A 26848-nucleotide genomic window follows, 5' to 3' on the forward strand; every position below is an offset into this window, starting at 1 on the left:
GTTTCCTCGGGGTTGGTGAAGTGTGATTGAGAGATATAGAGGGTAGTGCTAGAGGAGGGTAAGAGTCTAGAGTTACCCAGCAAGGCTTTTTGACCCTGAGGATATTTTGATACTGAATAGAAGTTAATTGCCCTTTGTCAAAATAATGGCCTCCAGAAAAAGCTTAACTTATAAAAGGGGGTGGGGGTGGGGCCAAAATGGCCAAAGCTATAATTGGTTTAATAAAATAGACAACTTGATGTGGACAAGAAATTGACCCATGAATGAGCTTTTTTTTTTTTTAATTTATGTATAAAATAGTTGATCCAATGCAACGGAATCAGGAAAGTGAAAATGGAAGATGTTAGAAACCATTTAGCTGTTACAGAAAATTTCATCGAAGAATTAAATTGGCTCAATGATCTTGATAATAATTCATTGATTCTTATATACATTTTACTTAAGCAATCTCATTCATAAACACAGAAGAAAACATTGGGTCATAATGTATCATGTGCCCATAAAACTTGTCCTCATTTCAATGACCTCAGGGGCTCAGACAGTAACAGATGTTAATATCTGGAGATGGCTCCCCTTACTTGAGAGCTGGACAGCCCTGTGACCGCATCTTTGTGACCATAGAGCAGGTCGGAGGCTAGGTAGGAGCCTTCGACAAGTGAGAGAGGTAGTTACATACCCCAACCTTCCACCACCTCCTGGTGACATGATTCAGACCTAGCCTTGTCCTTGGAATTACCTGACAGGAGAGCACATCCCATAGACCTGGATGGTTGCTTAAAGCAAATGTTGTATGGTCTGAGCTGTGTAGCCCTGGTGGGAAGTAGGTGGTAGACACCACAAATAAGCTGGCCCTGTAGGCAGCAGCCACCTCTGCCTATTGACCTCAAAAGTATTCACTTTTGAATACTCAAAAGTATTCACAGCTTCACCCTGTCCTCTCCCCACCCCCAGCACATCCTGTACTGCATTGTGGACAGCGAGTGCAAGTCAAGGGATGTGCTCCAGAGTTACTTTGACCTCCTAGGAGAGCTAATGAAATTCAATGTTGATGCATTCAAGAGATTTAATAAATACATCAATACTGATGCAAAGGTAAGACTAACTGATGCTTCCGTGGGGTTTGCTGGATTGTCCAAAAATTATCTTGGAGCCCTTGTCCTTACCTGTCTCCAGGTGCTAATTTTCAGTTGGAGAATATTGGAGAGTCAATGGGGACAGACTTCAGATAACAGTCATTAACACCTACTTAGTGCTGTGGATGGTGCTAGATGCTGGAAATACAGAGATGGAAACCTTTGCTGCTTGTGGGCAGGAGGAAAGGGCTGGAATGAGGGAAGGTTGTGATGTAGGGTGGTGAATGCCATGATTGGAGCCCCAGGAGGGAGGGACGGGGCCTGGTATGTCAGTGTGGCTCACAGGGGTGCACATGACAGAAGCCCAGCTCAGACGAGCTAAAGTAAAAAGCAGACAAGTCCACTACCCTTCAGGGCAAAAAACACTGCTGGACGCAGTGTCAGGAGATCTGGGTTGAGCTCCTTTTTGTGGTACTTATTAGCTGGATGGTGGGGGCGTGTCTGAGCCTCAGTTTTCCTGTCTGTAAAATAGCATGGCAGGGTAGAAGATCTCCAGTGTCCCTTGCTGCGACTGCCCACCCTGGGGTTGACTGCCTCCCGTTTGAGTTCAGTTTCTGCTGCAGTTCCAGGTGTTCCTGAAACAGATCAACAGCTCGCTGGTAGACTCCAACATGCTGGTGCGCTGTGTCACTCTGTCACTGGACCGCTTTGAAAACCAGGTGGACATGAAAGGTAAGAAACAGGATGCCGAGGTGGATCAATTGCGAGTGTCAACCTGGGTGTCAAACTACCAGCCCTCTAGCAAGGAAACAAAAAAAGGCTGTACCTGCCACCAAGTGATCAGGGTCCAGGTGATGGGTCTCTGGGTGATTTTATTTATTTTATTTATATTTATTTATTTACTTCTCTTACTTTTGGGGCTTCCTTTAATGAAAACATACATTTTAATAAAGGGAAAAAGAGGTCCTGCAAAATCAGAACACCCTTCCTCTCCCGGGCTTGCCTGGGAAGTGTAGGGTGTATCTAACTTGAGGGTGAATTGTGGTGGGTGTGGAGAGGGGCGTCCCTGAACTCACCTGAAATTGCTGGCACTCCTTCGTACTTTTTTCCTAGGAGAGGGTCTCATGGCATCCAGCAGATTCTCACCATGGGTTTGTGACTGCCCTCCTCCCCCCTTTCCCCCCCACCTGCAAAAAAAAGGTTAAAGATACTGTGCTTTGTCACAGTTACTCTCATTGATAGCAAAAAGTATCTTTTTCATTTGGTAGTTTAGCTATTGTCCTCCTTTCCTGGCCTCAAGGTTTTGTTTCATTTTGTTTTCCCTTTTGAGAAATGGCCACTTAGATTCTAATACATTTTGCCATTTCCCCCAACTTGTTAGTGTGGGAAGTTGCGGTGTTGCTCCCTGGAAGAAACAAAATGCTGATGCACTGCTATGCCACCAGGGGGTGCAGGCAACAGTTGGTGTGCAAAGCAGTTATAATATGAGGAACTCAGGAACACTATTTAAACTTTCATTGTTTTTCTTAATTTAATGTTGTTCTATCTTCCTGTTAGTGCAAACTCTTCTCTGCATAATATAGGGGTCTGGAGCCAGGCTGGGTGAGGGCTCCAGGGAGAGGTGATCCCTGAGCATGATTCTGAAGGAAAAGGTGGGGTGAGTTCCTGGTGGAGAGGTCTGTTGAGGACACAGCCTTAGCCTGGGTGAGAGAACAGCTGGAGATTATTTGTTCCTGCTGCAGCCAACTTCTTTGGTCATTGTTTTGACAGTGAGGGGCTCCCAGCTTCAGAGTCAGGACCCAAGGAGGGCTCAACTAGAACGTTGAGGGGCCAGGCACTGGGCCTGAGCCATGGAACAGCTTCCAAGCCTGCTGCTCACACCTCTGCCTCTGTCCTCAGTGGCCGAGGTCCTGTCCGAGTGCCGCCTGCTTGCCTACATATCCCAGGTGCCCACGCAGATGTCCTTCCTCTTCCGCCTCATTAACATCATCCACGTGCAAACGCTGACCCAGGTGAGGGGCCCCTGGCAGATATACAATTGAAAAGGCAGACTGGAACCAGGTTCCCTTGTCCTGGAGCCCAACAGTTTATATTTCCCAGCTATTCGAAGGCCTGTGACCGGTAAGGACCTGGCAGGTAGGCAGGAATCAGCATCTCACCTTATAGATAGGGCCCAAGGAGGGAGGAGCAAGTCTCTTGAGGTCACAGACTGAGTTGAGCAGAGTTGAGATTGGCACTAAGTTCTTCTGACTCCCCATCCGTGTTCTTTCCCAGTCTTTCTCAGGGTCTGCTCTTTTCCTATCCCTCCTGCCATGTGGGATTTCAGAATTGGACCTGACATTGAGTCCCAACTTTCTCACTAAATATATATGCAGCCTACCTCTCTCTGAGCTTTAAAGTCCTCTTTTCTAAAACGGAGGTAACACTAGTAACCTTTCTTGGTTGTTCTTTTGTTACTTCATTACTGAGACCATCCATAGGCTAGACCATATGCCAAGGTTGCAGGGTAACAAGACAGACTGGGGTTGTGCCCTCCTGGGCTCACAGTCTGGTGCTGAAGGAGGGAGTATACTGAGATACATGCATCTGACACATACACCCAGCCCTGAATGGACAGTAAGGAAAAAGTGATGCCTGAGCTGAGATCCAGAGAAGGTGTAGACACTAGACAGGTGGCTCCAGCAGGGTGGGAAAAAAGGGAACAGGAAGGTGTTCTTGAGGATGCTGTTGCTGGGGTGCTGGCAGCATTCCTTCCCCTAGCCCTACCTCAGGTCCATGCAGGGATGGCTCAGTGCTTGACCCCATGGACTCTTATCTGGGCCTTGCACTGCCCTGCCTGGTGGCTTCCAAGGTTCACTGAGAGCCGCTGAGGTTGCTAATGTGGTGGGCTTGGGTTCTTGCAGGAGAATGTCAGCTGCCTCAATACCAGCCTGGTGATCCTAATGCTGGCCCGGCGGAAAGAGCGGCTGCCTCTGTACCTGCGGCTGCTGCAGCGGATGGAGCACAGCAAGAAATACCCAGGTTTCCTGCTCAACAACTTCCACAACCTGCTGCGCTTTTGGCAGCAGCATTACCTGCACAAGGATAAGGACAGCACCTGCCTGGAAAACGTGAGTTTCCTACCCACTTTGGGTGGATGGTGGGTAGGCAGTGGGCATGCCCACCCAGGGCCCCTCAGAGGGGTGTCTGGGGCACGTGGTCCCTGTCTGGGCCATGTGAGGTGGGTGGCTTATTTTCCCCTTACCAAGGCCCTCCCCGCTGGGTGCTGGGCTTGACCTGGGTCCTCCAGGCGCCCCCCAGCCCCTCTCTCTTTGCCCAGAGCTCCTGTATCAGCTTCTCATACTGGAAGGAGACAGTGTCCATTCTGTTGAACCCGGACCGCCAGTCCCCATCAGCCCTTGTCAGCTACATTGAGGAGCCCTACATGGACATAGACAGGGACTTCGCTGAGGACTGACCTTGGGCCAGGCCTCAGGAGGCTGCCGGGCCAGGGCTGGTGCCGGTGAGCATGGTACACGTGCCACGTGCCCTGCCTGCCTGCCCCCTCCCTCCCCTGCCTCCCTGCTGTTCTCAGCCTGCTCCCCAGGTCTTCAGGTACAGGCTTGGTGGGAGGGAGTGTCTTAGAAGCCTTTGGGCCCCAGGTCATTGGGGAACCTCAGTTCCCTTAAGATCCCCATGATGAGGACAGGTCACTGTGCCTACCTTTCCTTCAGAGCCCTGGGCCCTGCCCCACCCAGAGGCAAGGGGGCTTTTAAAAACAGCTCTTCAGAGCTCCTGTCGGTTTCTCAGTTCTCAGCCCTGGGGTAGGGAGAGCGATAGGGGCACACCGCCACCACCTCCCCATTCTCCTCCCTCTCTGTGACCCAAACTTGCCCTGGTATTTGGAGTCAGGCAAAAGCTTCTGAGCCCCTGGGCAGGGATGGGGAATACCAGAGAATACTACCTTCCCCCAAGCCTGCCCATTTGCCCCTCCCTCATTTTCCTTTAGCTCCTCTGGTTCTGTTTGCCCGTTGGCCACTGTGTTCCTCTGGGGTGGTCCTCCCAGAAGTGGGAGCCTTTCCCTTCATTCCTTGGGGCAGCTCTGCCCTATCCCAGGGCAGCATCTCCTGCCTGAGCCCAAATACAGGAGCCTGACTGGGAGCACATCCCTGGCCCTTCCTCCTGTTGCCAGTTTATTGACAGCAAATAAACCAATTAAATGGAGACTATTAAAGAATTTTATTTTAAATGACTAATGTGGACCTGACTTTTGTTAATGGGATCTGTGTCCCTCCCCATCCTGAACCCCAAAGAATGACAAGGAAACCAATTGGAGCTGCAGGATTGTTTATTCAGAGTCTAGAAGGGCCTGGAAGGTGCTGCAAATCAGCAGGTGGAGACAAAGAAGAGACAGGAGGCAATGGGTGAGGAGCAAGCATCCTTCTTCAGAGGCAAAGGCTGGGTGGGACTCAGGCTGTCACTCCTTGTGCTAAGGGATGAGGAGGGTGTGAGAGAGCATCAAAACATGCCCCCACCCAATACAGAGGGAAGCTGATCCCCTGTGCCCAAGCCTCACCTTGGGGCCCAGGGCATCCCGGGTCCGTGCCCGCAGCTTATTGGCCTGGGTTTCTGCCATGTCTGCCCGTTCTTCCGCATCATCCAACTCATGCTGGGCCTTGCGATACTTGGCCAGGTTAGTGTTTGCCTGCTGCTCCTGAGGGCATAGGCAGGGCCTCAGCTTATCCCTTGGTAACTGAAGCAATGGTCATTCTGGTTCCTACCCTATCCCCAGAATGGGGCTGGCTTCTGGCTCCTCAACTCTGCCCTCTTCCGTCACTGCTTATGGCCATTCTCCCTCCTCAGCCAGCCCAGCAAGAATGAGTAGAGCCACTCCAGAGGTGTCCATGTACCAGACTTGGCCCATCAGGGGACACCCCCTACCCCTGCAAAAGCACCCAGGAAGCATTCAGTTACACAGAATTAGGGCCAGTCTCTTCCCTCTGGGAAGGTAGAACTGCAGCTCTTTGGGAGCACCCTGCCCTGGCACAAAGCCCACGGGAAATCATGGCCCAGAGAAAAAAGAAGACTGGTGTTTTGCCTGGCCACACACCCTGTGCCTGTTAGTTACCAAAGTCAAGAGTTGAATTTGCATTTCCAGAAGCACCCTGACCTGCACTTGGGCCCAGGTACCCAGACTCCGTGGACTTACCGCCTCCTCAAACTGGCGCTTGTAGCTCTTGACCTTGCTCTGCAACTTGTCCACCAGGTCCTGCATGCGAGCCAGGTTCTTCCTGTCCTCCTCGGCCTGAGCAGGTAAAGGGACTCAGGTCTTGCCTGGACTGGAGCCACTGCAAGGCCATGCCCCTCAGGAACCCAGTCCTTCACCTGGTATGCGAGCTCCTTGACACGGCGCTCATGTTTCCGCACCCCTTTGAGGGCCTCAGCATGCTTCTTCTGCTCTGCATCCAGCTCAGCCTCCAGCTCCCGTACCTGCAGGCAGCCAAGGGATGGGCCTGATGCCGAGCCTGCCCTCAGGCTGTTCCACCTGCTTGGGAAAGGGAAGGGGAGCCTCCTGCGAGGGCTGCACGCACCTTCGCCTCCAGTTTCTGCACCTGCTTCTTCCCACCACGGAGGGCAGCTTGTTCTGCCTCCTCAAGCCGTGCCTGCAGCTCCCGTGCAGTCTGCTCCAGCGTCTTCTTCATCCGTTCCAGGTGTGTGCTTGTGTCCTGCTCCTTCTTCAACTCCTCAGCCATCATGGCCGCCTGTGAAGGAGGAGGTGGCGCTGTCAGGAGGTGACTGGCTCCAGTGGAAGTTACTTGGGGCTTTGCCCAGGCCCCCCAACCCCGACCCAGCCTCACATCAGTGATGGCCTTTTTGGCCTTCTCCTCAGCCTCCCTCCTCTCCTGAGCTGCCTCCTCTACCTCCCCACTCAGCTGGGTCAAATCTGCCTCTAGTTTCTTCTTTTGGTTCAGGAGGCCTGTGTTCTGAGGAGAAACAGAGCTTCAGAGCCGGCCAGCAGGCCTCCATCCCTCACATGTTCCCCATGTTCCCCACACCCCTACCTGCGAATGCAGGAGATTGAGGCGCTCAGTGGCCTCCTGCAGCTCCTGCTCTGCCAGCCTCCGGCTGCGCTCGCCCTGCTCTAGAGCAGCCCGCAGCTCTTCCAGCTCTGCTGCCAGCAGAGCAGCTCGGCGCTCCAAGGCCTGTGCCTGCTCACGGAGCTCAGCCACCAGCCTCTGCTCCTCGTCCCGCCCTGCCTGCTCCTCCTTGAGCTGAGCCTGTAACAGCCGCGTGGCTGCCTGGGCCTCTGTGGCCTGGCGGGTGGCATGGCCTAACTGCAGCTCCAGATCATTGAGGTCGCCCTCCATCTTCTTCTTGAGCCGCAGGGCCTCGTTGCGGGCCCGCGTCTCCGCGTCCAGGGAGGCCTGCAGGGATTCCACTGACCGCTGGTGGTTGCGCCTGGAGGAGTAAGTTCCGAGGTGGGGGCAGGCACCACACCTGCCATTCCAAATGCCCAAGGGATGCTGGAGACAGCCCCATCTGGGGAATAAGGGACCTGTCCCTTCCTGGTTTAAAGACCCTTATGGCTGCCTGTTGTCCATCAGAGCAAGTTCATGGACAATAAGAAAGGCTCAGGAGCACATAGATACAGGCTAAACCTGGGTTCTACCCCTACTGGCTAAATAACCTTGGGCAATTCTGAGGTTCACCTCTAAAATGTGGATGATAATCCCAACTTAAGAGGCAGGCAGAAGGAGCAAACTAGAAATTCTGGGTCAAACCGTGCATACAGCAGGGGCTCAGCCAACACTGCCTGCCTGCCTGCCTGCCTGCCTTTCTCCTGCTCTCAGGTGACTGGGATGGGAAGCGAGATGACCCTTTGGGTAGTGGTGAGTAGAGGGGGCCCTGGCCCCCCTACCTGAGGTTGGTGCATTCCTCGTCTTTCTCTGCCAGCTTCCGGTCCACTTCAGCCTTTATTTGGGATAGCTCCAGCTGGATCCTCAGAGTCTTGGTCTCCTCCAGCTCCAGGGCCCCCTGGGGATACAGAGCAGACGATTTGAGGGTGGAGGATATAAGCATGAGTTGAGGGGGAAGCTAGGGGTGAAGGACACCTGTCCACCCCACCCCTGCAGTCATTTCCTAACCTCGGCCTCCTCCAGTGCAGCCTGGAGCTCACTCTTCTCCCCTTCCAGTGCCTTCTTAGTTTTCTCCAGCTCTTGGATGCTCTTCCCACTGAGGCTGACATGGTCTGTGAGGTCACTGATCTCCTCTGCAAAATAAACAGGGCACTGAGGCCCTACCCTCATGGCATGTGCTCCTGCTGGTCACCTCCTTCAACCCTAATTCTAGGGTAACACCACCAACTTCAGGGTAGCTCCTCAAGCTGCTGTGTGACTCCAAGGTGTCTCCTGGCCTGGCCCAGAGGTTTCCCCTGGACCCAGAACAGCTAGCTCCCTGACTGGGCAGGTCATACCCTGCAGGTTCTTGTTTTCCCGCTTGAGTGTCTCCAGGGCTTCAAGAGCCTCCTCATGGCTGTGCCGCAGCCGGAAGAGCTCAGTGCCCAAGCTACGGGCCTCCCTCTGGGCCGCCTCCAGCTCCCGCTGTGTCTCCTCCTCCTGCCGCCGCCGCTCCTCCAGGGCGCGCTCCAAGTGCCGCTGCTTCTTGTCCAGGGCAGCAGCTGCAGTAGTTGCCCGCTCCAGCTCCAGGGTCACGTCCTCTGACTCTGTCTGCAGCCGCAGCTTGGCCTTCTCCAGTGAGGAGCACTTGGCATGCGCAGCCTCCACCCCTTCCTCTGCCTCCTGCAGCCGCAGGGCCAGCTTCTTTCTAAGCCATGGGACCCAACAGGGTGTGGGCTGAGTAGCTGCCAAAGGCTGGAACCCCAGCATCTCCCCTCACCCTGATAGGGACATTCCTAATGTGTATCAAAAACATTACTCTAGCACTGGGGTGGGCACACTTTTTCTATAAAGGGCCAGACACTGAAATAGTTTTGGCTTTTATTTCTGTCACACCATGAATGCAGCCATAGACCATATGTAAATAAATGGGTATGGCTGTGTTCCAATAAAACTACAAAAACAGGTGCTGGGCTAGATTTGGCTAAATGGGCTAGAGTTTGTTGACCCCGCCTCTAGCAGATTCCTAGAGCCTTTCAAATCTATTTCTCTCATATTGTAAAAAAGGCTGCAGGAAGTGGAGCAAGGGGGTGGAGGGAAAGGAACCCACACAGGCCGAGGAGCGTCCAAAAAGGGAGAATCATCTGCCTGGAAAAGGGCAATGCCAGGATGATCACAGAGAACTGTGACTTCATTTGTGCTCCTGACTGGGAGGGAACCCAAGCATTGAAACTTAAGGCCATTCCTAGACCTGGGTAGTTAGAATCATCTTAAAATAGAAGCCATTTAACGTTACCCATTATTGTATCTGGGAAAGAATAAAAGCTTCTCACTGGCAGGAGATAGGGCACATGTGAGAACCACAGGCATTGGAGAGGAAGGAGCTAGGCGGTGCTGGCTCTTCCTCCATGGCAGGAAGATGGGTTTGTCTTTCTGGCCAAAAGGCCTCCAAGAAGGGAAGGGGTAGGAAGGCTGGGAGGCACAGGTGTGGTGATGGCCAGGCTGGCAAGGGTGCCCAAGGGCTGGCAGGCACTCACTTGGCTTCCTCCAGCTCCTCGGTCCTTTGGATGGCATCAGCCTCATACTTGCTCCTCCACTGGGCCACCTCGGCATTGGCCTTGGACAGCAGCCTCTGTAGCTCGGCCTGGGCCTCAGCCTCCTCTTCGTGCTGCTCCCGCAGTAACTCACAGTCATGCCGCAGAGCCTGCACAGCATGGGCCAGCGTACTCTTGGCCTGCAGGGGCACCAGTGATCTCAGCATCGAGCCAGGCCAGTGGCCTTGGCCCCCACCCTGCCTGCTTTCTGGCAGCCAGTGCCCACCCCACCTTGCTCTCCTCTTCCAGCTGCCTCCGTAGCTCCTCCAGACTCTGGGTGGCAGAAGCCTTCCCACGGCTCAGCTGGCTGATCAAAGATTCCTTCTCCTCGAGCAGGCGACTTAGCTCCCCTGCCAGCCAAGAGGCAAGAAAGGCAATCAGATGAGCAAGGGGCAGCACCAAGGCCCTACGTGGTCTAGTGTAAACCCCAGGCCCTCACCACTCTCAGTCTGCAGCCGCCCACGCTGGGTGCTTGCATCCGCCAGCTGTCGCTGCAACTCTTCCACCTTGATCTTGGCCTCACTGAGCTGGTCCTCATAGGCCCGGCAGAGCTTTTCTGCACTAGCCTGAGATCAGGACAAGGTTGTGAATCAGAGAGCAGAGTGTAGGGCTGTCATTTTGAGACTAGTATATGACGCAAAGGGAGATCGGAGTCCCAAGTTTAGAGTCAGCAGTTCTACTGCTGGACTTAACAGGTGGGTATAGGGAGTGAGAGGGCCAGACTAGGCCCAAGACCACTTGGGGAAGGACAGGATACCAGTGCCTGGAGTCTGCGCAGGCCTAGGGACAGTGTCAGAGGTCAGCTGTTAGGATTAGGTGATAGAAAGATGAGGGATCAGGTGGGTATTGGGGTTCAGGGCAGGAACCGAGTCGGGAAAGATCATGCCAGAGTCAGAACAGGAGGGGGTCAGAGTTCAGGGCTCAAGAGCTGGTCGTTGAAATTGGATTCTGGAGCCAGGAATAGGGTTCAGAAGTCAGGGTTTGCAGTCAGGACCAGTGTGGGGCTGGGGGCTAGTGTAATGGGTCAGGGGTCAGGGTCCAGGGTCCAAGGTCAGGACTAGTGTGGGTCAAGATGCATGGAGGGGAGGGGCAGAAGTTGGCTCAGCTGCTAGGGTCAGGACTGGTTTAAAGTCAGGATGGGTATGGAATCAAAGACGGGTCAGGAGTAGATGCTGGAGTCAGAGCTGAGAGGGAGCCAGGGGTCAGAAGTTGGGGTCAGGAAGGAGGCTGGCACCTTGCCACGAGCCAGAGTCTCAACACTGGCACCCAGATCGTCGACCTCCATACGTAGTTCACTCTTTTCCTTTTCCAGCTTCTGCCGCACACGCTGCAGACTGTCCACCTGCTCACCCAGTTCTGCCATGCTGTCTCCCTGCTTGCGCCGCAGGGCAGCCACCGTGGCCTCGTGCCGCAACGCTGCCTCCTCCAGTTCCCGCCGCAGCCGCCCCAGCTCTGCCTCACGCTTGCGGCAGCCCTCGCGCTGTCCAGCAGATGCTCCACCTGCTTCCTCCAGCCGCTCGCTCAGCTCTTCCAGCTCCCGGGCTGCCTCTGCCCGCTGCTTCTCCACGCGGGCCCGGGCTGCCCGCTCCGCCTCCAGCTCCTCTTCCAGCTCCTCAGCCCGGGCCTGGGGTAGACAGGCAGGCACCATCACTCTGTGGCCCTGGACCGGGGGCTTCCTCCTGCCCTGATCCCCCCCACACCTGTAGCTCCTTGATCTTCTTCTGTAGCTGAGCCCCGAGTAGCTGTTCATCTTCCACCCGCAGATTCAGCTGACACAACTCGGAGTCCTTCCTGGGGACCACAAGGTGGGCCTGAGCTGGGCCAGGTTTTAAACCCATCAACCTGCCTGGGCCACCCCACACACAGCCTCCCTGAGACCCGTCCACCCCAGGTTTCCTCTCAAGCCCCAGCCCAGCCTACTGCTCTGGACTCTGCTGCCCAGACCCTGGCTTGGGGCCCTTGGTCTGAGGAGGGAGGCCACTACCCACTGCACCTTACTGATCAATACTCCATCTCTCACCCCCTCTACCACACTTAACCTCTGCAGTCATGTGGAACTTGAAGAGAGGGAGGGCCCAGGGTGCACGCTTAAGCAGCCCTGCAGGCCAGAAGGTCCTGTCTGCTGCCCTCGCCCATGCCCACTTTTTTTTTCTTAAACTACTTCACACCCATTAGGATGGTTTTTAAAAAAGAAAATAATGGTTTGCAAGGTCAAAAATTGAAACTCTCATGCACCGCTGTTAAGAATGCAAAATGGTGCAACAGCTATGGAAATACTTTGGCAGTTCCTCAAAAAATTAAATATAGAATCGTTTCCATATTATTCATCAGTTCTACTCCTAGGTATATATACCCAAGAGAGCTGAAAATATATGTTCACATAAAAACTGATACACGGATGTTCATTACGGCATTATTCATAATTGCCAAAAGGTGAAAGCAACTCAAGTGTCTATCCACAGATAGATGGAGAATCAAAACACAATGGAGTTATCATTCAGCCGTAAAAAGGAATGAACCTCAAAAACCATGCTGAGTGAAGAAGCCAAACACAAAAGGACAAATGCTGTCTGATTCTAGTTTTAGGAAATGTCCATATAAATCTATAGAGACAGAGAGATGCCTACTTCTTGAGTTTCTCCTCCAGCTGCTGCTTGTCCTGGGCTGTATCCGTCACTGACTCCTGTGTCAGCTTCAGGTCACCCTCAAGTTTGCGCTTGGCCCGCTCAGCATCCAGGCGCAGCTTCTTCTCCTGCTCTAAGGAGCACTCCAGCTGCAGCAGGACAGGTGGGGGTTCAGCTGCAAGCCCAAGTCGGCCATGTTCGGCTGCCCCAGCCCCATCACACAGCCCTGGGTGTGGCTCTAACTCACGTCTTCCATCTGCTGCTCCAGCCTGAGCTTGGCCTTGGCTAGCGCACTCACACGGTCCTCCTCAGCCTGCAGGTCACCCAGAGCCTGCTGGTGGGCCTCCTGCAGCGCCTTCTTCTCCTTGGTCAGCCGGGCCACTGACTCATCCAGCGTAGCCATCTCCTCTGTCAGGTTCTTCACCTGTGCCAGGGTCACCATGGAGATGTCCCTCTCTATAGTTTGGTCTGAGAAGCCAGCAGGCTCAAGTCAGCCCCTACCAGCTATGGGACCCTGGATAAGTGGCTTCACTCTGAACCTCCACTTCTTCCTCCCTAAGGGAGGAGGCATTCTCCTCACCCAGTGAAACTGAGGGATTAATGATAACAAGCGAATGTTCACAAAGCACTCAGCACAGTGCCTGGCACCGAGTAAGAAACCGGTAGAGGTCAACTACTATATGGTATTCACAAGTGTTCAAGTGGCTTCCTTAGTGACCACCTGCAGGAGACTGAGCAATGTCCCCCCTCCCTGCACCTCACCTTCCCCTTGTCTCTGATGGGAACAATACCCCCAGTCCTATGAAACACAGGACCTGTCCTGAGGGCTCAAAGGGAGAAAGCAGGCAGAGAAACTAGAAGGTGCTGGGGTGGGGGGCAGCTGCCTGCCCTCAAGGGGCTTGCAATCCAGGGAGGGTGAAGATTGCTGGCACTGGTTGGGCCCTGCAGTGAGTGCTCGACAAAGGCCATTACATCATTCCTCACCCACTGTGATGCCTAAGTGCTGCTATTAACCCCGTTTGATAGATGAGGAAACTGAGGAAGTGACCTGCCCAAGGCAACACAGCTGGGACCCAGCCAAGCCAGAGTGGAACCTGCAACTCCAGGCCTTTCCCCACAGCCAGTCCTGCCCAGACCTTGTTCTCGGTGGCTTGCTTCTCCTTCTCGGCCTTGGCCAGTGTCAGTTCCAGGTCATCGATGTCCTTCTTGAGCTCTGTGCACTCATCCTCCAGCTTGCGCCGGCGGGCAGCCAGGTCAGCATTCACCTCCTCCTCATCCTCCAGCCGCTCACTCAGCTCCTTAACCTTTGCCTCAAGCTGCACTTTGGACTTGATCAGCAAGTGGCAGCGCTCCTCAGCATCTGCCAGGTTGTCCTGCTCCTGGAGGGGACCCAGGGGATGGGACAGAGTCAAGGCAGGGCCAGCCTGGGCCCTGGAGAAGAAAGTCCATTGATTTGTCCATGCAAGGTTCTGCCACCTATGTTTTGCTGGGCTCTGGGCACCTGAAATGCCTGCAACCTGCTCTTGACCCTGAAGGAGCTCGGGGGTGGTGAGATGAGGGCTCTTAGAGATGGAAAGATGGGAGAAGGAATGGTATCTCTAGCAGGGAATGTTATGCTGGGGAAAACCCAGAATGAGGCCCCAAAAAGGGCTCTACCTCTTTTGTTGCTCAGATGTGGCTTCTCTAAGCCAGCTCTGCAAATAAACTCACTACCTTATCCCCTATGTGGGACATGGCTGCAAGGCATGAGCCCGGCCCCAGCATTGTGAGATTGAGAATGGCTTCTTGACCAAAACAGGGAAAAGAAATGAAAAAATAAATAAAGTTTTAGTGGCTAAGAGACTTCAAGTAGAGTCCATAGGTCATTCTGAAGGTTCCTCTTATGCAAGCTTCAGCCAGATATTGACTTGCCACAGTATACCAAGCTCCAACCAACAGTATTTCTGAAAACCCTAAAGAGTACCCTGGGCTCTATCTAAGACTCTCTAGATGTTTTTCTTAGTAGGTTTATTTTTTTTCAGAAACTTTATGCCTCTAGATTGTTTCTATGTCAGATAAGCCCTGAAACCCAAAGGTACCAGACTGTCCAAGAACATCAACCAGTTTCGTTCCTCCACCCCATACGGTCATCACCCCTTTTCAGCAGGAAGAAGCCAAATGGCCATTGCCAAGATATCCCTGAAGATTAAGAGAATATTAAGAGGGAAAAATTATAAATTTTTTAGGATTAACAAACGATTATGACTGATGACTCATAAGTATTTCTCTTTTTTTGGTATTTCTTTTTTATTTCTAGTGTATTAGAATAGCTAGAAGGAAATACCTGAAACTGTTGAGCTGTGATTCAGTAGTTATGATCTCTGATAATGATTGTATAACTTTATAGCTTTTCTCATGTGACCGCATAAATGTAAAAACCTTGTGACTGACATAACCTTTTAGTGTGTAGGTAGATGAGTAATAATGACAAAAAATAATAATAGGAGAGATAAGGGGTATGGGATATTTTGGGTGTTTTTTATTTTCATTTTTTGGAGTAATGAAAATATTCTAAAGTTTACTGTGGTGAATAACTATATGATGCTACTGTGAGCCACTGATTGTATACTTTGGCTGGATTATATGGTGTGTGAATATATCTCTAAAAAAAATGCATTAAAAAGGGAGGGAGACCTCTGCCTGTGCTGGGGGCCCTGCATAAGAGGCAGGGTGAAGACAAGTGTGCTGAGCCTACAGGGTATGGGAGGGCTTCCAAGGCCTTTTCTGGGAGGGGCTCAGGGATTCTCTCCCACTGTTTCATCACCACCCAGCTACATAACCATCTTTTATACTAGATGATGAATCTTACGACCTGAGAGCCATCTCTGTCTTCCCACCAATGCATCTCCAGACCTTGCGTGAAGCCTGTAGAGGGGATGCCTGATGCTCAGAAGTGTTTGCTGAGGGAAGGCATGGCTATGTGGAGAGATCCCAGGCCCTTCTTGCTCTCTGATTATCACCGTGACCTGCTACCTGCATTCCCATAGCCCTTAAATAGAGAAGGGAGCATGGGGAGAGCAGAGCCAGGGAGCTAGGGTTCCACCCTGCAGCTTTAGTAGGAAGCCAAGGGGGTACTGTGGTGAAGGCAGCGGGAGGACATGTGAACGGACAGAGGTCTAGGAGTGGGGTGTCTAGGAACCCGGAGGCCGGGCATGAACAGGGCCCAGAGGCCTCATCTTCAATGGCAGGAAGCCCCTGTGGTGTCCCTGGAAGAGGGAGAAAGATTCAGGTCAGGCTTAAGCAACCCAGAACACACCAGGTTGGCTCTGGCCTTGAGTCTGGCTGTGGGTTGCCTCAGGGCATCCTTGTCACTCTGGAGTCACCAGGTCACCGAGGTGAACCCTGCCCCATTCTTCACCCCTTCCTCCACTCACTGCCTGCAGCTGCAGGGCCAGGTCATTCTTCTCCTGGGTGACACTGACATGCGTCTCCTCCAGCTCCTGGCGCTTGGCCTCAGCTGTGGCCAGCGCCCCTCGCAGTCCCCGCAGCTCTGCCCGCAGGGCCGCCAGCTCCTCCTCGGCCTGTGCTGAGCGCAGCAGTGGTTTCATCTTGAAAAAGAGCTTCATCCATGACCAATTCTTGACAGCATTGAAGGCACGGATGTTCCACTGGATGGTGAAGAGGGCGTCCCTGGGGACAGGCAGCCACAGATCACTGGGCAAGCTCAGCACAGCCCCCTTCCTAGGCATAGCCCTGAGGTTCCCCAAGCAGCTGTCCTGGCCAGACTTTGTACCAGGCCCTCTGTGTGTATCTCCCATCAGATCTCCCCAACAGCCCTCTGAGATAGGTCCTGAAGCCCCTTTCCCATGAGGAGAGGTCAAACGGCAGGAAGCCAGTGGAGACAGGATTTGACCCAGCATTTCCACCTCTAGAGCAGGAGCCCCGAGTGTCCTGGTGGCCACTCATGTGGCCTCTGGCTGACAGCCCTGCTGGGCATTCACTAGCTGTGATGACTCTGACTCAGGCACCACTCCCACCGGGACAAAGCCAACTTCAGCACCTACCAGCTAGGACCGTGCTTTATCCAAGCCAACACAAACCAAATGTCTCACCCAGGGCCTGGCACTTTACAAAGTACACATGGGACACACTGGCTGCTGTTCCTACCTTGCCAGCCATGCTTGGGAATGACCTGGAGTGGAGCAACAGGTACTCGCACTCCAATCTCTGAGGTAAGGAAATGGGAACTGGAGCAAGAGAGCACAGAACAGAACCCTGCCCCTTCAGACATCCCTAACCAGCTATGCGCTTTGACCCACAGGGCAGCCTGGCAGGGTTCGGAGGGCCTGGTGGTTCTGGGAGCTGAAGGACAAGGGTGTGCCCCCAGCCCTGTCCCCTCCCACACCCACCTGCCTCCGAGCAGACGCTGGTACTCAAGGCGCATGAGGCGGCCCCGGCTGCGCGCCTGCAGCAGAGTCAAGACCTTGGCCAGACGCTGGTCGCGCAGCTCCTCCAAGACCCCCAGCAACCCAGCCTTGAAAAACACCTGGAGGGGAGCATGGGAAGCCAGTGTATGAGCCCCCCACGGCCAGTCTGACCCTGCCCGTCGTTACCCCTACACCCACCATCAGCCCAGCTCTGGTGTGCAGTGACCTTGGTGTGGCCAAACTGGTACTGGATGTGGTCGATGTCCAATGAGCCCAGCAGCTTCTCTGTGGCCTTCCTGCTGTCCACGAAGGTGTCATCCGGGACGGCCCCTGGGTTCAGTATGCGGTACCTGGGAGAGCAAAGGAGGCCGGGGGGGGCGAGCCGAGGACTGAGGCGGCTGTCGGGAACCAGCTGGGCCAACAACTGGGCCGCTCGGGCTGGAGCAGGGACTCCAGAGAGGCCCAGCTGAACAAGGCAGATGGTATTGGGCACATTCTGCTTAAAACCCTGGACTGTCCTACGATACGATACCTTCGTGTAAATAAAACGCGACCATATGAAAAACAAAAAACCTTGGATTGTTAAAAATAGCAAATTTTATGTTCTGTATATTTTACCACAATAAAAAAGACCATCAATCAAAACAAAAACCTTGGATTGCATTTAAATTCATTTACTAGTTTAAGAAACTATAGTTTTTAATGTACCACACTAATGCAAGGTGTTACTATATTTTATGCATGATTTCTCTGTAGACCTACAACTTCTCTAATAAAAAAGCATATTTAAAAAGCCGCAGTTAATATAAAAAGCATATAGTACTTTCATTATTTAAAAAAGTAAAGGCAAAAAATGATTTAGAAAAAAAGATAAAGAAGGTAACATTCTCTACTAGACTACATACTGAAGAAACATCTATGAGAGAATTCTAATCAAAAAGAGGCAGAAGGAGTAATCAAAATGTTCTAAAATTGATCATGGGGATATATGCACAACTATGTGATGATACCGTGAGCCACTGATTATATATACTCTGGATGGTCTGTATGCTGTGTGAATCTCTCTCAATAAAATTACAAAAAGAAATCAATCTCATTACACAGAGAGGGAAAAATAAGAAAGAGCTGGGATGGCCAACATTTCCAAAGCAGACACATATGCACGGGTGAAGGCAAAACCCTCACTGGAGGAATGATTAGTGAGCTCAGTTCACTAAGCTGTGGGATGTTTTCCAGCCATGAAAAATGATGTTGATGCAGATTTATGCACATTGAGAAGAACCAATTTCCAAGTCAGACTGTTGCCTGAAAATACCAAGTCACAGAGCCACGAGTGTCATGTATGTTTATACGGGCTGTGTGAATAACCAGTTACTTCTGGATGAGGAATGGGAACTATGGATACCTGCAGCCTGATAAAAGGGGGAAGGAGCAAATGGTGTTCGCCTGAACAGTCGCTACAAGCCAGGTGCTACAGAATGTCGCTTCCATGTGCGTTCTCATTTAACTCCCAAATTTGCATCACGCTCTGTCTGCACCTCTGAGCTCCAAATTAATAAATCCAATCTTCCCCCAAACTTCTTTTCTAGTATGTCTGCTGAAGACATTTCAAACTTGGCATGATTAAAACAGAGCTTGGTTCACCATCACCACCACCATCCCAACACCCACTCCTGCAGACTTTGTATCTCAGTATATCCACCACCAAGTCCCTAGATGCTCAGGTCAAAAATCTGGGAGTCACCTTGTCTTTTTTCTTTCTTTTTTACTGCATATCCAACTCCTCAGCAAGGCCTGTTGGCTCCACCTCCAATATTTATCCCACATCTCTCACAGACACCCCTCCCCACCACACATACACCCCTGCCAGGTCTAGGCCACCACTATTTGCACAGACATGCCTGCCCCCACCTCCTCCCCAGTCTCGCTGCTGTATTCTCAGTGACCAGAACTTCGATCTGGCTGGCTGGCTGGCTCTAAAGTGTATGTATGCACTTCCCACCGCCTCCCACTGGAGAGGAGGGCAAGGGGGGAGATGGCCATCCCAGGCTGAAGAGGAAAAGGGCCATGGCTAGGCAAGGGGACACTGACCGCTGTCGGAAGTCAGCATAGAGCAGACGGTTGGGGAAACCTTGGCGGCAGATCCGGATTCCTTCCAGAACTCCGTTGCATCGTAGCTGGTGTAGCACCAAGAATGCATCCATGACGCCTGGACATTGTGGAAAAGGTCAGACAGAGGTCATTGATAGACCTTCATATCCTGGAGAAGTCAGACAGAGCTGACTGGAGGGTTATGGAGTCCCTGCAAGGGCGTAAGATGTGACCTCCTAGTCTCTGCCCCAACACTCTCTCTCCAATGTCCCTCACCCCCACCAATCCAGCCCTAGGATGAATACCTGGGGTCTTATTCTCGTTGGGGACAATGCAACGGACAAAGTGGGGCTGTGTGGCTCGCAGGTTGGTCATCAGCTTGTTAAGGTTCTCCTGGGAATGGGGAAGACCGGGAAGAAGGCACAAGAGGGGCAGAGACCAGAATTGGATAATGCAGCAAATAAGAACCATCAAGGACTGATGAGCAAGGTCCCTAAGAGTGCCCCTGAGCTTTTGTTCTGTCACCCTTGCTCCCTTTGCCCTCTTTTGCTTGACTGGATCCCCATCACCATCACCAAAGCCTTTTCTCCCCCGCCAAACTGCCATCCCTCTGAGAGGCCCCCATAACCCCTGTCCTTCCCCCCAACCCTGCTCAGGCAGCGTAGGGACAGGAGGCAGCACAGACTTGCTGTGATGTTCACATGCAGAGGAGTTAAACATCACTGCAAGTCTTAACGGCCACCCGCCCAGGGTGCAGGGGATAGAGCAGGGAATGAAGGACAGGGTTGGAGGCTGGCGGGGGTGGGGGGGCCCACTCAGGGGCCCAAACTGGGCCTCACCTTGTGCAGCTGGGACACAGTCTGGAACGACGCTGCCTTCTTACGCTTCTCTTTCACCCCAGACTTGGGGGGCTCAGCTAGCGGAGACATGGGTACTGGTCACTCCAGGGGAGATCATTGCATGAGCCTCTTACCAGAATGGCAATTTGTCCCTCAGTACTCACTGGAGCAGGAGCCTGCATAGTTCTCATAGAGTGTAGCCAAGAGTTTGTTCTGTGACTTTTGGAAGATGGGGACAACTGTCTCATTCAGTGGATCCTTGTTTTTCTCCAGCCAACCCACAATGCTGTATGGAACCTGGCAAGGATGAGATGGATGCTGAGCAAGGCTGGGGCAGCCTGGGGACGGAGGGATGAGAGTAGTCAAGAGCTGGGGTTCCAACAGACACCTACCACACCCGCATAGTGGACCACCTCGAAGTGGGCCTGGTATTTGCGCTTCTTATCAGGCCGTGGCTGCTGGAAATTGGGCGACTTCCCTGCGTGGTTGTCATAGAGCTTGGCCCGGAAACTCGCATCAGAGGCCTTGGGGAACATGCACTCCTCCTCCAGGATGGACAGGATGCCCAAAGGCTGGGGACCGACAGGACACAAACTTGAAGGGCGTGTGGGAACCTTGGGCCCTCCATCAAGCCAGCCACCAAGAGCTCCTCCCTCCTCGCCAATCCCCCAACCTCAGCCATCTCCCCAGAGGGAAAAAGACCAGATGCACCCAGGAGCCCCGTCTTCTAGGAGAGAATAAAAGATTGGTGGTTTGGCTTTCACTCTCTTTCTACACAATTCACAGCACTGACTTGTCTTTGCTCATGAGAAGTATGCAAACTCAAACTGGCACCTCTGTATCTACTCTCACACCCCCTATACACAGACACATGCACAATTTCATGCACATTATGCATGAACATATGGTTCAGCTGGGGGGAAAAAAGGCAACTGAGTTGAAATTTCACCTCCCTCATTTACAAGTTGTAGGACTCTTAGACCTCTCTAAGCCTCAATCTCCTACCTAACCTGCAATAAAAAAGTCAAATTTAACAAATGAGTATGAGTACTGAATCATTATACTGATATTTCTTTTAGCCTCCAGTTTCTTAGAGCAGCTAGAAATAAAAACCTAAAATTGTGAATTGTAACCCATACCAAACTCTGAAATTTGTTCTACAACTAATTGTTGTGATGTACTTTGAAATTTATTGCTTTCGTATCTATGTTATGTAAAGAGCAGGAGGAGTAATAACAGAGAAGAATGGATTTAACAAATGAGTATGATTGCTGAATCATTCATATTGATATTTCTGTTGGTCTCCAGAACCTTGGAGCAGCTAGAAGAAAAAATGAAAACATGTGGAACTGTAACCCATACCAAACTTTAAAATTTGTTCTATAATTACTTGTTAAAATGTACGTGGAAATTTATTGCTTTTTTGTATCTGTATTTCGGTAAAAATAGAAGAGGGGGCCCTGTGAACTGTAGAATTGTATGCACCCAGAGGCTGATGTTGATAGTACTGGGATGAATGCACCCAAACACTCACATTGCTCACACATACTCACCAACACTCACACACATTCAATTCCCACCACACCCATTCACACACAAGCACAGGTGTTCCCATTTACACAAATGTACACAGACGTGCTGTCACCACACACACACACACAAACTGGCTTCAAGACACAGCTACATATGTATACACACACTCACTCATGTACAAGCATATGCTTATTCTTGCCCACTCACTACATACACAGCCTCCCCTCCCTGTGGTAACTCTGCCCTGGCCCTACCTTCTCAATGAGGTCAATGCAGGGCTGCAGGTCGAGGCCGAAGTCAATGAAGACCCAGTCAATGCCCTCCCTCTTGTACTCCTCTTGCTCCAGCACGAACATGTGCTGGTTGAAGAACTGCTGCAGCTTCTCGTTGGTAAAGTTGATACAGAGCTGTTCAAAGCTGTTAAACTACAGGAAGAAGGCACAAGGTTCAGCAGGCCTCCTCGCAGATGGCAAAGGGGGACCTAGAGAGGAGCAGAGCTGTGCGGGAGATCCCCCACGCCTCCAGGGCCCCTGCCCTGCCCCACCCCGTGGTCCTCCACCTCAGAGAGCACAGCACCTAGGGGCGTGGGCCTTGTCTCACCTCAAAGATCTCAAAACCAGCGATATCCAGGACCCCGATGAAGAACTGCCGGGGCAGCTTTGTGTCCAGCGTCTGGTTGATCCGTGATACCAGCCACCGGAAGAGCCGATCATAGGTGGCCTTGGCCAGGGCCCCCACGGCAAACACCACCTGGAGACATAGGGAAGCTGGGACCCTGCAAGGAATGGGCCCTGTCCTGGTGGTCCCCTTTGGCTCCAGCCTGCCAGCAGCTCACCTGCTCCACACTCTGGCCCTTGGTCACGTACTCATTCCCCACCCGGACGCGGGGGTGCAGGAGGCCTTTGAGGAGGTCCCCACTGCTGACCCCCATCAGGTAGGCAGCCTTGTCAGCACCTGACAGGGTACACAGGTAGGATGAAGACAAGGAAAGCCAAATACAAAGGCACACTGGGACTCTACTGGCCTCAGCCTAGGTTCAACAGGTGGGGTTTGAGAGGGGTGTCAAGTTCAGGGCCAACAAATTCTAAGCCACAAGAGGATGAGGGTTGGGAGTTGATAAGTCAGGGCCAGGTTAGACTGAGGTCAAAGTTTGTAGACAAGGATCAGGGTTCAAGGTTAATGGCCATAGACAGGACATCGGGAGAGAGGTCAAGGTGACAGCCAGATCAGGGTCCCTTACTCTCGGTGCCATCAGCCTCAGCCTGCTCCTCCCGCTGCTTCTGCTTGAACTTCATGTTGCCGAAGTGCAGGAGGGCACCCACAATCTTATAGCAGGCGCACTTCTCATCCACACTAAAGCCCAGGATGTCCATGGCGTGCTGTGGTGGGATAATAGAGCTTTGAAGAGGTCAGGATTCTACCACGTTACAGTGAGAATAAGGGCAAGGCAGCTGGACCCCAAATCTCCACCCAGCCTCCGGGGTCCCCACATTGCAGGCAGCCCCGCCTCTGCTGCCCTCCCAGCCCCACCATACGTCAGTGGCGATGAGCTCCTCCCCATCATCCATGTTATCCACTGTGATGACACCCTGGCTGCAAAAGTGGTAGTCGTAGGGGTTCATGGACAAAAGCAGCATGTCTGGGGACATGGGCAGAGAAGGGCAGGTCAGGCTGTGTTCAGTTCACCGTTCTCCCTTCCCACTCCAGGGAGGAGGGTTCTGGGGGCCTGGGCCAGCAGGAGAGTCTGGGGCCCTTCAAGTCCTCTCTGGAGTCTGAATTCTTTGCCACCCACCCCTGCATTCAGGCTGGGTCTTCTCTTTATGGTTTCCTGTTCCTACATCTCACTCATCCATTGACCAGAGCTCACGACCACCCCTTCTGCCCAGACCCCATGCTGGGTTTCAGGCACAGGAGGCCCTTGAGAAGAGACACAGCCATCAGTCCCCTGGACAGACAAGGCCCTTGGAACTGAGTGGAGCCTCTGTAGTCTCAGGACAGCAAGACCTGGGTTTCTGTGAAAAGTATACAATCTTACTAGGGCAATAGAGCTAAAAGGCCAGTGCCTAGCATGAGGAGGAGAGGGCTCAGCAATAACCAGAAGTCGCAGGAAGGGAGTAGGGGACAAGATGGGGCCCTGACCCCAGGAAAGAAGGGATGCCAAAGGCCCAGGACAGAACGGAAACAGACATCTTGATGGGAGCCACTCAGCTCCTTTGGGCTTAATCCTCCCACCCGACCCATCCCTGGTCCTCACCCTGCAGCTCTGGCTTCTTTCCCGATAGGATCTGGTAGTAGACATGGTAGCCGCGCTCACCAGGCAGCTGGAAGATCACTCGTGACTTCTCCAGGAGATCTGGGGAAAAGGGGTTGGCCTAGATCTTCCAGCACCCCCCAGACTGGATCACCCTAAGAGGGGTAAGGGGGGTTCTGAGGGAGGACTATCACTGAGGGGCAGAGGGTTATGTGGAATGCTCACACCAGGGAAGGGTTTCTCTTCATTGGTATGTCTGTCTCTCCACTAGAGTGTCAAAAGCCTCCATGGCAGGATGGGAACACGTCTGTACCAGCAAAAAAGCATCTGTGTGAGTATCAGCGTGTCTTTCTATGTGGGTGTCTGCAGGTAGGTTTTCATTTTTTAATTCTTTCATCTACATTTTCATTCTTTCATCTGTGGTGCACACGCCTTCCTCCAGAGTAGTGCTGACGTATGTTGGTTAGTGCACATGGAGCTAGCCTGTGTGTGTGTGTGTGTGTGTGTGTACGCGAGGGTGGAGCTGGGCAGTGTGTGGGTGGAGCTGAGCCTCCCTGTGTGTCTCTGCACAGGGCTGGGTGTGAACGACAATGTCTCACTGCCCTACCACCATACACCTGTGCTCTCAGGACCTTTGTTCCAGGCATCTCAAGGTGGGAAGCGGTCAGGCGGGTGTCCTCTGTGGTCTGGCTCACTCCAGTGTCGGTGCAGCTGGGCTGGGCCAGCAGGATGGGCAACAACACTGGAGAGGTATTTAGGAGAGGCTTCCTGGAGAAGGGATGTGGAAGGATGGGGAAACTCTCTAAGGAGATGAGGCTGGTAACAGAGGAACAGTGAAATTAGAGGTAAAGGCTCAATCATGAGGAGGCTGACAAGCCATTAAGGATTTGGGTCTTCATTTAAGAGAGATGGGATCTAGAAAAGGTTTTAAAGCAGGGATGGGATGTGATCAGATTAGTGTCTTGGAGAAGATCACTCTGGCTTGAGAGAAGATCAAGTAAAGGCTAGGAGACCAAAGGAAGCTGGTGCAATGTCCCAGGTGAGAAGCAAGGTGGCCTGATGTAAGCAGTGACAAGGGGATGGAGAGAAGTACCCAGAAAAGGTGGGAGACAAAAGTACTTGGTAATAGATGTTAAGTCAGAGAAGAAAGACTCAGGCTCAGCCCTCTGTCCCCACTTCCCCAGAATCCCCACTTTCACCCTTCCTCGCCTAGACTCACAGCTGTCGATATCAGCGGATGCGAGTTTCCCAGAGGGACCAAAGTGAATGCGGATAAACTTGCCCTGTGGGACAAGGGTGGGCCCTCAGTCAGGGGGCTCAGCCAGTGCTCCACTGCCCCAGCTGAGGGCTCCCACCATCTTGCGCCTTCCCACCTCTCCCAGAGCCACTGTGGCAACTCACAAAGCGGGAGGAGTTGTCGTTCCGCAGGGTCTTGGCATTGCCAAAAGCCTCCATGGCAGGGTTAGCCTCAATGATTTGATCCTCAAGGGTACCCTAGTGGTGACAGGGGAGGGAGTGGGGATGAGGCGGGCATAGGGGCAGTTAGACTTACTGACCAGCAGAGCCATGCGGCCCCTGGCATCAGCCCCATCCCAGAGGGTCCCAGGGCCTCACACTTGTCACTTGTCCCGCTCACACCGGTCCCATACTTACCCCAGTCTTTGTGGCCAGAAATTGCTGGGGGAGAAGGAAGACAAAGTTAGAGGGTAGGAATCCCCAGGGGGTTGGTCAGGGGTGGCTAAGGTTAGCGGGACACTGAATGTTAGTCACCAGCTGAGTAGCTCTCCACCCCACCCTCACGGCCAGACTCTCCTAGAAGGAGAAATGCTAGAAAGTGGAAGCAAGCATGGGCCTGGTCAGGTGCTTAAGGTAGTAGGCTGCACCTGGGGATCTCCTATTCGAAGTCTTTCCCCTCCCCAAGGCCTTTTCATATCCCCTCATCTTCTATGCTCCATGAAGTGGCTCCTGCCCCAAGCGCCAGGCTTCCTGACTAAAATATTCTCCCTTTCAGAGCCCAGCTCAAATGTCCCCTCCTCTAGGAAGGCTTCCCTGATGCCCTCAAGCTGGAAGAAACCTCTTCCTGCTGGGTACCTTCCTACTGTAGCTTCCTCAATGATAGCCCTTTTTCACTCTTTTCCTGCGTTGTGATTAGGTGTGTGATCACTGCATAACTATACCTACTATCCAATGACTCGGCCAGAAGGATACACTGACCCTAAATTGCAAATAAGGAAACTAAGACTCCAAGCAGGGAAGGGATTTGCTCAAGGCTATGCAGCAAGCCTGCGGCAAAGCTGGTACTGAGCCCAACCACCACCTCCCATGGTAGCCACTGCTGTCTACGTAGGGACTTCCTGAATTGAAGGGGGTTCGCCCCCTGTCCCTCCCTAGTCTGATCCATATCTTCCCTGCATTTCTCTTTTTCTTCTCTACAGACATGTCACTACCAGGGGACTTTGTGGTCACTCATCCAGCTCCAGGGAGCCCAAGACTTACAAATCCCACCCCCTGACCGCCACCTAGATATGACAGGGAAAGGAATAGAGAAGAGAGATGGAGCTCCCTACTCCAAACTCCACCCCACCTGCTCACATCTGGAGCTTCTGAACAGGACTCTCTCTGGCCTGTCTGGCCAATCTGATCATGGGAGGTACTGAGAAGACTTAAATTCCAGCATCCACATCACCTGTAGGCCAGCCTGTCCCTTTATCTCCCTTGCCTACCCTATCCCTGGGACTCCACAATCAATGCTCCTTTCCTACCCAGGTGTCTCCATACCCCTAACCCTTCCTACCTGGCCCCTGCCATTTATTCCTGCCACTGGACCAAGCCCCAACTTTCTGCAGCATCCCCATAGACATTTTGGCATTTTAGAAAATGGGATGGGGGAAAAGGAGGGAGGAAAGAATATCAAAGGGTCAACAGCAAAAACAAACAACAAAAACAACCATCACAACAAAAAAACAAAACTGAAACAAAAATCAAAAACCAAGAAAATCAAACAGGGGAAAAGAGAAAGCCAAAAGAAAAACAAAATGGGAAAAAAAGAAAAAGGAAAATAAAAATGCCCCAGAGTAAAGCAAGGCTCAACAGGACCAAGAGTGGGGGCTGTATGGGAGGAGGCCTTGGGCTTCTGAGGAGAAAAGGCAGCCCATTTTGGGGTTGATATCAGGAGTGGGCATCCAGAGTTCTGACAGCTGGCCATGGGGTTAGCAATAGAATGCTGCACCTCAAAAACAAAAACAAAACAAAACAAAAACACTGGTTCCCCAGCCGTTTCTGAAATTTCCAAAAATTGTACAAAAATCAGAGGCACAAAACTGCCCCCCAACCAACAGCTGC

At 52.4% G+C, this 26848-nt stretch overlaps 2 protein-coding genes across 9 annotated transcripts in view; one reads left to right on the top strand and one right to left on the bottom strand.

The window, feature by feature from the left end:
• Positions 1–5304, top strand: part of TRPC4AP (transient receptor potential cation channel subfamily C member 4 associated protein) — a 166294-nt gene extending 160990 nt beyond the window's left edge. For 3 of the 5 annotated variants that reach the window (XM_077170594.1, XM_077170558.1, XM_077170569.1), the window contains 5 exons: positions 952–1092; positions 1697–1805; positions 2973–3085; positions 3977–4183; positions 4363–5304. In XM_077170594.1, coding sequence (XP_077026709.1) covers positions 952–1092; positions 1697–1805; positions 2973–3085; positions 3977–4183; positions 4363–4530 — 738 coding nt within the window. In that variant the 3' untranslated portion in view covers positions 4531–5304. The remainder of the gene's footprint in view (positions 1–951; positions 1093–1696; positions 1806–2972; positions 3086–3976; positions 4184–4362) is intronic. The other 2 variants (XM_077170579.1, XM_077170586.1) reach the window with 1 other exon arrangement.
• Positions 5305–5382: 78 nt separating this feature from the next.
• The window catches only part of MYH7B (myosin heavy chain 7B), a 55389-nt gene continuing 33923 nt past the window's right edge, over positions 5383–26848 (bottom strand). For 3 of the 4 annotated variants that reach the window (XM_077170526.1, XM_077170516.1, XM_077170541.1), the window contains 34 exons: positions 25160–25183; positions 24908–25000; positions 24726–24789; positions 23510–23608; positions 22791–22894; positions 22496–22634; positions 22091–22209; positions 21856–22005; positions 21510–21680; positions 20115–20294; positions 19887–20019; positions 19723–19799; positions 19189–19276; positions 18884–19001; positions 17019–17142; positions 16775–16911; positions 15800–16055; positions 13523–13765; positions 12634–12810; positions 12390–12535; positions 11463–11553; positions 10997–11386; positions 10202–10328; positions 9994–10112; positions 9706–9902; positions 8527–8876; positions 8198–8322; positions 7972–8087; positions 7115–7511; positions 6911–7036; positions 6644–6814; positions 6262–6542; positions 5629–5766; positions 5383–5541 (listed from right to left, as the gene is read on the bottom strand). In XM_077170526.1, coding sequence (XP_077026641.1) covers positions 5439–5541; positions 5629–5766; positions 6262–6542; positions 6644–6814; positions 6911–7036; positions 7115–7511; positions 7972–8087; positions 8198–8322; positions 8527–8876; positions 9706–9902; positions 9994–10112; positions 10202–10328; positions 10997–11386; positions 11463–11553; positions 12390–12535; positions 12634–12810; positions 13523–13765; positions 15800–16055; positions 16775–16911; positions 17019–17142; positions 18884–19001; positions 19189–19276; positions 19723–19799; positions 19887–20019; positions 20115–20294; positions 21510–21680; positions 21856–22005; positions 22091–22209; positions 22496–22634; positions 22791–22894; positions 23510–23608; positions 24726–24789; positions 24908–25000; positions 25160–25183 — 5373 coding nt within the window. In that variant the 3' untranslated portion in view covers positions 5383–5438. The remainder of the gene's footprint in view (positions 5542–5628; positions 5767–6261; positions 6543–6643; positions 6815–6910; positions 7037–7114; positions 7512–7971; positions 8088–8197; positions 8323–8526; positions 8877–9705; positions 9903–9993; positions 10113–10201; positions 10329–10996; positions 11387–11462; positions 11554–12389; positions 12536–12633; positions 12811–13522; positions 13766–15799; positions 16056–16774; positions 16912–17018; positions 17143–18883; positions 19002–19188; positions 19277–19722; positions 19800–19886; positions 20020–20114; positions 20295–21509; positions 21681–21855; positions 22006–22090; positions 22210–22495; positions 22635–22790; positions 22895–23509; positions 23609–24725; positions 24790–24907; positions 25001–25159; positions 25184–26848) is intronic. The other variant, XM_077170532.1, reaches the window with a different exon arrangement.

Source organism: Tamandua tetradactyla, chromosome 1 (assembly GCF_023851605.1).
Source record: "Tamandua tetradactyla isolate mTamTet1 chromosome 1, mTamTet1.pri, whole genome shotgun sequence".
Classification (NCBI taxonomy): domain Eukaryota; kingdom Metazoa; phylum Chordata; class Mammalia; order Pilosa; family Myrmecophagidae; genus Tamandua; species Tamandua tetradactyla.